Here is an 11,770-nt window from a genome sequence, read left to right on the forward strand (position 1 = left end):
TGTAGCTAAACTTGGAGCTGAGCCTAGGAGAACAATCTTTACATCTAAATTATTAAATTTAATCTATGGGTGAGGTAAGGATTGACTTTTGGATGTTGGAGCTTGTTCCCAAGATGAGACCAGCACATATTTTATACTCACTACTGACCCAAAAATAGAAGAATGTGTGTTTGTACCTGGAATTTTGGCTCTACTCTGCACATCAAAGAGATTTGGATTTCCTTCATTTCCCTGCCCTCTGCCAGGGTTTTACTATTCCCCTCACAGTTAATTTGATGACCAAGAGTTGATAACATAAAGATTTTTATACACATACACACACATAGTGTGTGTTCAGTCTTCTCTAGATAGGTATTCATATTTGTGTATTATTTACTGGCCAGAATTATTAAATGTAATGAAACTAGACAGCTCTAATTGCATTCACTTCCTTAGGAAAAATTTGTTCTGCCGATAATGCTATCCCTGCCAACTGCATGCTACTAATTAGAACTTTGAAATACTAGATGACTAACTCAGCTTGTTATTTACTAGGATCTCCTCCAGCAGCTCAAAAACATGACCCACCAGGCAGAATTGTGAATCAAACTAGATCCCGTTCTCATGAGCCTGAGACCTTCCATGCTCACCATAGGAAATCTCAAGTGGTGGATCCAAACCACATCAATCTGGCTGAAAGTTCCTACGCCAAGATTGCAGAAATCCAGCAGAGGCTCCGGAACCAGGACTCCAACAAGCACTTTGTGAGGTCTCCCAAAGCCCAGGGCAAAAATGTCGCCCCTGTGCATCCTGGAAGGGCAGTTAGAAATAAACCTTTTCAAGGAGTGCCCTTGCCCATGGCTTCCCCAAGCGCACGGGTGGGCCAGAACCTCCCGTACCTTCCCTTGCAATCCCAACAGATCCACAAGAAGCATAAGCAGAGGGCAAAGGAGAACCACCAAATGTGCAAAACCTTCCAGTCTCCGGGGACAGTTGTGGAAAAGGAGCACGTGAGAGACCTGCCCACAGTCATTTTATATGAAGGCCAAGTGGGACAGATGATACAAAGACATGAGCACCACCACCATCATGAGCACCACCACCACTACCACCACTTCTACCAGACATAGAAGAGATCCCACCAACGTCCTCCAAGAATCATCCCAAATGAAGGAAATGTGTTCTTCTGATACCAGAACTAAGGCATTACTATGATTAATGTTATCATTACTCCATTAATATTCAGCTAGCATATATTTTAGAGGTTATATGGAACTCTTGAAACTCACCCTATTTATATGTTGTGGAACCGCATAGCTTACTCAAACACCTTGTGGATTTGTTTGTTTTTTTTTTTTAAGTGGCTTGTAAAACAGCAAACAGCCATAGCTTTTTGAGCTGTGATTTAATACAGGTCGTCAACGCACTTCTGTACAAGTACTACTTCCAGTGTACTCAGAAAGATACTTCAAACACTCCTGCAGACACCCAGCTTTCCACTCTGCTGTACGCCGGCTGATCGCACACAAGCCTTTCATCAGGGGAGCAATGTTCGAAGGGTTGGACTCCAGAGATACTCAGATAATGGAAAATACAAACAGCTGCTACCTCTAGTATTATTCAGATTTTATTTTCTTTTTATTGATTGTAATGTGCTACAGGGGGGAATTTTAATATACTGTGTTCGTGTAGCCTGTTTGTGTTCGCATCCTTTCAAATCATCTTAATTACAAGGAAATATTAGCTAAACTTGTCAACAGGGCTACATTTGTATGACTTACACTTTATTTTCTTGGAGATTCTTCATTGACACAAGTACAGTCTGTTATATACTGGGTAATATTTAAATATACTTCTTTTATTTTTGGTTTTTCTCTTGCTTATTCTCCACTCTGTTTGGGGTACTGTTTAAAAAGAGAAGGATGTGAAATGGGGCTTTCCAAAGCAGCACTAGACTTTAGTGCTGGGGCCATAAGTATCATTCATGGGGCTTTGAGAAGGAGAGGGGTTGATTGGGGGGGTTTGTTTTGTTTAAATCCACAGTTCTTTGTTTTGAGAAAGAATTGAGGAAAATATACTTTCTCACTTTAAATGTTGGCAAATATATATGAAATATAAATATAAATATATATATATATAAATATGCACACTCTCAGGTACATTTTGTTGTGTTTTAGAAATCTGTGGTTTGAATATTAACATTATATTTGTTTTTTCCACACCAGTGACTTTTTAGAAACATATGCCATGGCATTTTCTTGGTGCCTCCAGTTTGAATTTCCCAAGCACCTATCAGTTTGTGCTTCTCCCATTTTAGAGACCTGTATCAAAGTATCATTCACAATCTTCCTGGATTCTTCTACTTTTTCCATATCAAAGGGCTTCCATTCCATGAAGGAGAATCAGACCACACTCACAAGACCTTAATGGTTGCTTGGAAATTTGAAGGTCAAAAGAAAATTGGAGAAGTGAAAAAAAAAGAAAAAAAAAAAAGGGTCAGTGCATTGACGTTTTGCTTTCTGTGGAGCCCAGATTTAAAATAGAGTCAGTTGGGTTTTGTACAGATCACCATTTTGCAGGTAGAAAGTGACTGGAAAACACCTACATTTCTTTTGGAACATTAAAGTAGAGAACTCCTACATAAAGACATAATTGTTCTATAAATGTATTTGCTTTTGGTTTTAATTATTTTTAATGTTGTGGTATTTTGTCAATAGTATATATTGTAAAATGTAACTATCCGACATTGTTATAAGCCCTTAATGATTGGGGTATTTTTTTGTTTTCTGACTAGAGTTTTGATTAGTCCAAAATGGGGTCTTACCTTACTGCTGACCAGGTTTAGGGGGATGTTGTCCTTTCTAAGAACACAGAGACATCACCTTGAAAAGAGCAGTGGGAAGCTTTGCCTTCTCATGGAATTGGAATGGAATCACTGCTTCGTGCTAATTAGGTCCGTCTCTTGTCTCCCTGGATCAGCAGCTGTTTAGACTTATTGTCCCCTTGAAAAAATCTGGTTTATTTTATTTTACTTTTTTTAGCTGTCAACAGCATGTTCTGTAAAATCTAACAAAATGTTTTTAAAATGTGTTTGATCTGTGTGACAACTATACTGTTCTGTTTATTTTAAAATTCCTAAAGTCCAAAAATATTTATATGCAGAATTTTCTGTGTTGAGAATATGAAAAGGCCACGAATTTGGTTAGTTACCACTGAGTTGTTCTAGTCTAAGCCTTTTTTGCTGCTTGTGTATCATTCTTTTTCAATGTATATATAATTATGGACTGCAAAAAGAAAAAAAAAAGGCATTTATATGTCTAGTAGAAGGAATAAGCTTATTTATATTATAGTGTTAAAAAAGTCTGATGTATTCAAGTGACTTACATTATACCGCATGCAAACACACAGTGTACATTCCATCTAAGAAGGGATGCCATGCTATTTGTTTTGAAGAAGTAATTAAAGCTGTTCTCTTTTCAGCAGAGCATATGCCACAAAGGCTGAGAGGTGGGAATTGTTCTTAGTCAATTTTTTTAAATGCCGATTGTTACTGAAACCCAGAAAACATTGTGGCCAACTCGAGTGCTTTCAGAGTTGTGGGGTTTTCTACGAAAGGGCAGCAAAGGGGTAAAACTGCTCCTTCACCCAAAGATATTTTGCTGGAAAAGAAAACAGCACCATTACCAAAATCCCATCTGAGTGAGAGGTGTGCAGTGCTGGCTGTGCCAGGTGGACTCTGACGTGGAACATGAGTGACCATTCCTTACTGCCTGGCATTGGCTTGGTTTGGTTTATTATATTTGGACATTCAAAAGACAAATTCTGCCTTGCTCAGAGTCTGTGAAACACAAATGCATTTTAATAACATGGCATCCCCTTATGAAAACCTTACACCAGCCATGTATGAATATACAGTACCTAAATACTGTGTTGCAGTTGTGTTATGTGCATTATAAGTGTGAATAACATGTAGCACAGTTTCTTTTCACAAAACCTTAAATTTCTGTACCTTTTAAATATGTTTGCTTTTCAGTATTTTGTATAGTAAATATAGATGGTTTTGACTAAATGCTTTATTTATTTAACAGCAAAAACTGTGCCAAGAGAACCCCCTGTTAATTAAAGTTTTACTAGTTCAGAAAGTATATTTCTTTCTTCTTGTTGTGGATTTCAGGGGCCTGTTGCAATTGCTGTCAGTGCTTGCAGATCCCACTGATGAAAGAGCTTGCATTAACATTTTTGGGAGCAGGATCAGGAAATTACGTATGGGCTGGGTATGCTTTGGTCTAATATTTAAAATATCAAGTTTCAAAGTTAAATTTCTTGTCCCCTGCTGTTGGACCTGTGTTGAGTAACTGATATTTCATCTTGCTATTAATTCTGAAAACTTTTCCTTAAAAAAAAAAAAAATATTGGTTTAGGTTGTTCAAAACCATAGCTGAATCAAAATTTAAAAGAGTTTAGTTTCTGGTTGATCAAAACATTTACTTCCAAAGAAAAACATACCAGAGTTGAGTATATTGTTAATATTGAAAAGTAAAATGGAGTGGCACTAAGTAATTTCAGATGAAAACTCCAGACTTTTCACTTCCTTCTTCTGTTTTTACATAAGGCAGTTCAGCAAAATGAAGTCAATTCTGAAGTTTACACTATTTGCTGAAAAAATTCAATTGAAAAATTTTGCTCATCTCTACCAGCTGCAGTTCTGGGGAGGGCAGTGTTTTGAAAAGAAGGGTTGCTAAAATCTTCTCACAACTTCATGACCACAATACAAATTAACCTAAGCTAAGGCTGTGAAGTAAAATCCCTGTGAAATCTCTGGCGTGGCTGCCAGGTTCCACTGGCTCCAGGGTGCCTATAATTTCATTCCAGGAAGGTGGGTTTGCAATCTACATAATGTTCAGCCAGTAACTCCAGTATTTATTTTTTCTGCATCTTACTGCTGATGGGTTTGCTAATAGTAAATGGAAGTTTTGCTGTAAGAGATCGAGCTGGTAAATTAATTAAGATTGGCAGCAAATACTCTTTACACTGATGTCATTGGAGGCCCTCAAGGCACTTCCAAAAGTCTTTGAAACAGCCTCATATCATTTAGTCATTGTTAGCAATGGAGACCCAGTTCTGCCCTTGGATGCTGAGGTACAGATTCTCCTGGCATATTGGCAGACCAGCCCCAAATATATCACAAAATCACAAAATGCATGACCCCTATTGTGGTCTTTCTGCTCTAGTCATTGTGAGCACAGAGCAGCAATGTCTAGCTGAAGTTCTTTAAACCTCTGTGTGTGTGTCTGTGTGTGTGTGTGTGTGTGTGTGTGTGTGTGTGAGAGTGTGTCCTCTGGCAGAAGTTAGTGGGTGGAACAAGATGGATTCTGACAGAGGTGATTTTTTCTGAAGGGATGAGCACTGTGTGTGCTCAGCAGTCCACAAGTTGCCCCATAAACACAGAGCTCTGATGAATGCATACTGTTCTCCATATGTCATCGTGTACCTCAATTACTGAATGACAGATTTCATTTGTATTCCAATTAACAGGAAAGTTGGGCCCCTTTGGGCCTAGATTATACTTGAGAAAAATTCATCTTGCTAGAAAATTTGCAAAAACATTCACCATAATTTTTGCCTGGAGTACAGGCAAGAATGTTCATGTTTGGAAACATGTCAGCTAATCAAGTCTCACCTTTAATTACCTTGATGCAATTCATCAAGATCTGAAAATACATTTTCAAACATGACTTATTCATGGCTTTGCTGGGAACCAAGTCTTATTCAGCATCCTATTAATTTTCAGATTTCTTTGGTTTTGGTTTTGATTGTTTTTTTTTATTTTAAATATACCAGCAGAAACATGTTTGAAAATCCATAAACTAAAAATTGAACTTCATGTGTTTTCTAAATAGCTTCTGGAAGAAGATATCTTTTGTAATGCACTTCACAGCAAAACCAGCCTCTATTTATGACATAATAATGTATTTTCTTTGCATATTTGAACAGATGTTGATTTGATTTGGAAGGGTCTGGTTTAGGATTTATTTTTTGTTGTTCTGTGCACATTTAAAATGTGCTTAAAATGGTCTAAAAGGAACAGATAGAGAAAAATTATATTGAAATTATTCAATATACATTGAAATGCATCTTATTTGAAGCTTGGATTGTAGTTATTAAATAATGAGGTTTTCAATGATGCTTTAATTTACTGTTATATTTCTATATATTCCTAGATAATTCAATCCTAAATGAGCTGAAATGAGAGGAGTCACATGGATAAGGTCTTCTAATTTCTTTGGTTTAAACTAGAAGGATTTAAGGACTATTCAGGCAGATTACTGTGAGGGTTGGAGCTGTGAAGAAAGACTGGCAAGGGAAGGATGGAAGGATTTGAGAAGTGTAGGGATAGCACAGAACTGTCCAACAGAGGGGCTGGGGGAGACACACCAGAGGCAGGAAAATCCTGTGTGGAGAAGTTTTTATTCATATTACTTTTATTAATCTCTTCTGATACAGTTTTTGCTCATAAAACAGCAACAGTAGTTTGTAGAATGCTTTTCACTGGGAAAACTTGAAGACTTTCTTTAAGAGTGAATCTCCAGCATGCAGGGGAGGCACAAGGCAGGAAAGTTGCAGATATTCACAGGGGTGTGGCAGAATAAGGAAGGATCCCTGTTTTCCTGAGTCCCTGTCCAAGCTGAGGGAAATTTTTTGGAAACAGAGGTGTTTCTACAGATGTTTTGAATATTCCTTAGGACACATTTTGAATAGTGACATTAGTTCTTTTTGATTACAAACACACAAAATTGGTCAAATGTTACCCAAAGTTTCCGGATCTGTCCTGATTTTTCTAAACATTGAGCACTCACTATGCCTGTGAAATCTACTGACACAGGATAATCTTTATACCACGAGAATGGCAGACAGGCTGTGTTGGTTGTCTCATCAGGCTGGTGTTCTGGGGTCTGAGAGTCGAAAGTTCCAGAAGATTTTTAAGGATGTTGAAGACAATGTGAAGGGGCTCCATGAATTTGGCAATGGGCAAACATTAACAATAGCAGGCATAGGGTAATGGTGAGCATTGTGCTTTCTGGTTTCTAGGACATGTCTGTGAGGTGGGGTGTGTGTCTTCCTTTGAGTGCCATAGAGACAAAGCTGCCTCTATTACTACCAGCTAAGGGATGGATGTACTCCTTTGGTGTTGTATTTTGTGGGTGAAGAGGTGGATTCAGATCCTTCTGGTGCTGAGTGCTTATTCTTGCACTTAATCCTTCCCATTCTGTTCTATTCACGAAGTACAGCATGCCGAGGCTTTGTGAATTCTCTAATAAAGCACCTAACAAACTGGGCCAAATTTGTTTTCAGCTTCATAAATGGAAGCAGAAGAGCCCCATGCATGTCTTGGAATTTGGACCTTACAAATGCAGTTTGCTATGATTCATCATTTTTTCTTGTACTAATTTCAGATATTTGATAAGCTCTTTTTATGGTTTACAAGTTTAAAAAGACAAATAAAACTTTGTAGATTAAAACATTGGTTTGGAGGTTGTATTTTGTCTGCTCTCTGATGATCTGTGAATGGCCTTTTTTCTGTGGGCTTCAGCTTAAACCTACAGAGTGACTTTGGAGTGGGTGTTTATAGTTCTTTGCTTGCTTGTTCACAGGGTAAGGCTGTTGATAGATGAATAAAGTGCCACTTGAGGTTGTTAACAACCATGACTGGTAATGCTAGTTCGCCTAAGATAAACAGTGAAATGCTACAGCAATTAGCATTAAGGTCTCACTTGGCCAGTGCTGATTTTCAAAGCCAGAGATAGGAGCTGTGTAGATACCCATGGCTGGGAGGTCTGGAGCTGCTCTCATCCCATGGCTGGGAGGTCTGGAGCTGCTCTCATCCCAGGGCTGGGAGGTCTGGAGCTGCTCTCATCCCTGCTCCCAGTGCTGGGCTCCTGTGTGCTGTGTGCACACAGCATCTCTGCACACTCAACGTGCCAGTAGGAAGCAGGAGTACAAAAACTGTAATGTTTCAGTCCAGAGCAATTAACCCTCTCACCCTGCGAGGAGTGGAGGGGAGGAAAAGCCCAATTACAGAGACTCCGAGTTTCCAGTAAGTGCAAAAGTATGAGGGAAGCAATAAGGCAGCACTGTGGGCCTCACATTCCTCTGGTCTCTTTACAGCCTTTTCAGGGAATATTTTTTACTTTTGATGTCTATAATCACAACTTGCTGTTTGAGGGTGCCATCTGCTAGGGCCACAACCCTCAATGGCTCTGAGCATGTGACATCCATTGGTTTCACTGGAAATTTTGTGCAGCTTTACTGAATCAACAGAAATCCTTCAATTTGTACTTATATTTATGTAATCAGGGCCCTGGGACACTCCAAGCTTGCACTGGTCAGGGACAGGTTTTTATTAGAACTTTCCTGGTCTAATAAATGGATGCTAAAATCAATTAATTTAAAGATTACAATCTTGATATCTTACAAGCCTGAAACTCGGAGTCGTTTGAGCTGTAACTGTGAATTAGAGCAAGTCATTGTGTTTTCAGGAGCAGGGCAAGACTTGCATTCCTTTCTCTGCTAAAAACATCATCACTGCAGCCCCTTTTGCTATAACTGAATCAGGAATTCGGCATTCACAGGATATTATGTGTCTGCTGATCCTTCTAACAATAGTTAATGAAGTTTGTTTTACTTGGAGCCTGTGTTCCTCCTGCAGCCTGCAACTGCAAAGGAAATCCACTGGCCAGCAGCTCTCACCAGGAGCGTCCTGCCTGCCCTCTTACTCACCTCCCCAAGGGTGTGAGGATGGAGCCACTCCAAGGGAATGGTCCCAGATTGCTTCCTCCTGGCACACAGGAGGTATGTTCACTATGTCTGTGACACCAACAGGGAAAACTGAGGAGCCAAAGCCATTGAGACCGGTGACTGCTCCTTGTCCTCAGGAGGGGTGTCAGTGTCCCAGGGTCTGATCACCCCCCCAGCCCAGAACTGGTTTCTCTGCAGGCTCTGGCACGTGTGACAAGCAGGTGCAGTAAGGCCTTAGATTCCACAGTACTCTTCCATCCCTTTAGTCACTTTAGAAAGATGTCACCATGAAAAGAACTCGAACAAGACAATTTTTTGCTGTTGACTTTCTGTTGTGCCCTTTCATGGGTTTAAAATCCACTTATCTGAAAGAGTGCAGTTACATTTTGTCCTTTTTCATCATTTAAATGCATCTTCTTGATCTGAAGAAATAAAAGCAATTTAAAAATTAGAGATTTTGTTTTCATATGTGCTGCCAAGTCTGATACTGCAAAGTAACTGCTGAATTGGCACAAGCAGTTTGAGAGAGCCAGCAGATTTAGGAAGGGAGAAGATAAACCTTATTATGTTTCTTTGCCAAAGGAGAAAAGAAACGATATTGACTTAAATGTGGGAAATTTAAAAGGGGCCATATGTTCTCACTTTGTGCTTTGTTTCTAATAGATAGACAGAAATCTTTGAAGTGTGGATTGGCACAGTAGGGTGCATGCTTCTGTAGAGAAAAGATGCTAAATGGGGAGGATGTGAGGGGGCACATGAAACTCTATTAGCCATGCAACAGCAAAGAGAGAAAGGCAAATCCAATGATAATGTACATCTGTTTCAGGGAATTTATAAGCTTTGAACATTTTTTATGTGCAGATAAGTGGATCCTTTTCTTACCATAACTTAGAACTTCAAAGCAGATTGTGTGGATAATGCAAATTGCTGAAATATGAGATTTTCCTACAAAGAGGTTTCCAAAAAAGAAAAAAAAAAGAATTAAGGCTAATTGATGCCCCAGTCTTTTATGTACAGTGTAAAAACTCTACAAAAATTGATTTTTATGAACTAAGAAATTGATGAAAAAATATTGAAGTCTGCTGTATGCATTCAGGGACTGTAGTTTGAAACTGAGTTTCTGTGAATTAAACATTTGTCTCTGATACTACTGCAGCAATATTGTAACATAAATTAAGATATGTAGCCAAGCTGTAATTGTATCAAAGTCTGGCATGTCATTGGAATGTAAAACTCATGAGTGTGGCATGATGTGCAGCACCTGACATTAACATCACTGTCAAGGTAGCAAAGCAGGGATTTCTAGAATATGAGAAAAAAAAAATGATTACAAGAGACAAAAACTAATGGGGGGAGGCAGGAGGTGGAGGATACTGATATGGTTAAAGCCTGGGAGTAGATGAATGTGGAACTTCTTAACTGCTCAGAAAAATTAGTTGCTCTCTGAGCTGGGAGGTTACAGCCAGGCTTGGGGATGCCAGCTGCATTCCAGCTGGGAGATATGAATGTCCCAGCTGAAAGGCCAAGGCTGTGACACCCTGTGCAAGAAATGACATCAGCCAAGGGATTTTGAAGACCTTCATTTATTAGATGTAGTGCATAGGGGCATTCCCTTCCTCCCTGGGCTATAGAGCAGCTTTGTCCTCCTTGCTGTGCTGTAAACAGAGGGGCTCAGGCTTAACCTGATGCTGAACACAGAGGCAACCAGGAGTGGGAGCTCATGCCTCATTCCTGAGTCTTTCCCCAGTTTTGGCTTTATTGGCCAGCTGGGCATCTTCAGTAGATTTTTTTTCCTGCATTTTAGTATGAATGGATCACCACAGTCTCAGTCCTGGAGTATTTTTTTAATTCCTAAATCCTTGCATAATCTTGATCACTGTGTGCCATGGCAGGCTGTTGGAAAAGTGTCAGGTCTCAATATCCTGAAATAATCTACATCCCTTCGTACTTTGTGTCCAGGGCTCGTTCTTCTTCCACCTTAGCAGAGGTGGGAAGCAGAACCAGCTCTCCTCACCAGTCCCCTCACCTCCTGCTTACAATGACTCAAAAATGCTTCTCCCTCACCCCAGCAGGTACGACTGCCCCAAAAAGGATTGGGTTTTTGGTTTTTTTTGGCTCTGAAGGGTGGCCCTGTGATGTGATCAGCACCCTGAGACTGTGGGATTCCTCCCCATTCCTGGCCATGTGGGAAACTCCCATGAGGTAATAAAACCATTTACCTCATGATTGGGGCTAAAATGTTTAGTTTTAGGCAATCAGCAAGGGCTGGCAGAGGATTAAACTCCAGGCAATCCCTCCTTTCCTACTCCAGACCCCAAGAGCAGGGAGAGGGCAGCAGGCAGCGATGCTGAGGAGAGCAGCTGTATGCCATCAGACTAAAGATAGCAACATGAAGCATGTGGGCTAATTAAGTTCCCAAGTGGCAGTGTACAGAGTGTTCAGACCAAACAGAACAGTGCCTTCTGCTTGTTTTGATCAGCTCAGTTTCTCTCACTTTGATGACAATAACTGCTGGATTTGTCTCTGGCTGCCGCGGGAGCGCTCCCAGCCCGGGCTCGGGGCAGCCATCCCTGCACCCAGCACTGCCTGCCCTGCCCTGCCCTGCCCTGCCCTGCCTGCCAGGGGCTCTCAGCAGCACCAAGGGCCGGGGGGAAAGCGTGAAAAATCCTCAGAAGTTTTGAATTAAGTGTCTTGCTTTATATTTTTTTTTTTCCAGTCAAGTGTAATATTAGACACTTTCACCCTAAATAGGATGAAGTGGGCATGCTCTGACCAGCTTAGCACAACAGGATGGACTTTAATTTTTTATTTTCCCTCCTCTGATGTCTTTCAGTCATTTCTTTTTTCCTTCAGGGGGCCCAGCAGACTCTTGGTTAGGTCTGCCAGCTTGGCTTCCTAACTGGTTTGTTGCCCTGGTAACTTTTGATGTAGACTGCATATGAGCCAGAATTCACCACACCCCCCACACCCTCCTGCCCCCCTTTTCTTCCTCAGA

The 11,770-nt window shown here is 40.3% G+C and overlaps 1 protein-coding gene across 1 annotated transcript in view; it reads left to right on the top strand.

The window, feature by feature from the left end:
- NKD1 (NKD inhibitor of WNT signaling pathway 1) overlaps window positions 1-7,499 on the top strand; it is a 110,557-nt gene extending 103,058 nt beyond the window's left edge. The window contains exon 10 of the mRNA XM_059857085.1: window positions 535-7,499. Coding sequence (XP_059713068.1) covers window positions 535-1,109 — 575 coding nt within the window. The 3' untranslated portion in view covers window positions 1,110-7,499. The remainder of the gene's footprint in view (window positions 1-534) is intronic.
- The last annotated feature ends 4,271 nt before the right edge of the window (window positions 7,500-11,770 follow it).

The sequence above is a fragment of the Haemorhous mexicanus genome, chromosome 12 (genome assembly GCF_027477595.1).
Source record: "Haemorhous mexicanus isolate bHaeMex1 chromosome 12, bHaeMex1.pri, whole genome shotgun sequence".
Classification (NCBI taxonomy): domain Eukaryota; kingdom Metazoa; phylum Chordata; class Aves; order Passeriformes; family Fringillidae; genus Haemorhous; species Haemorhous mexicanus.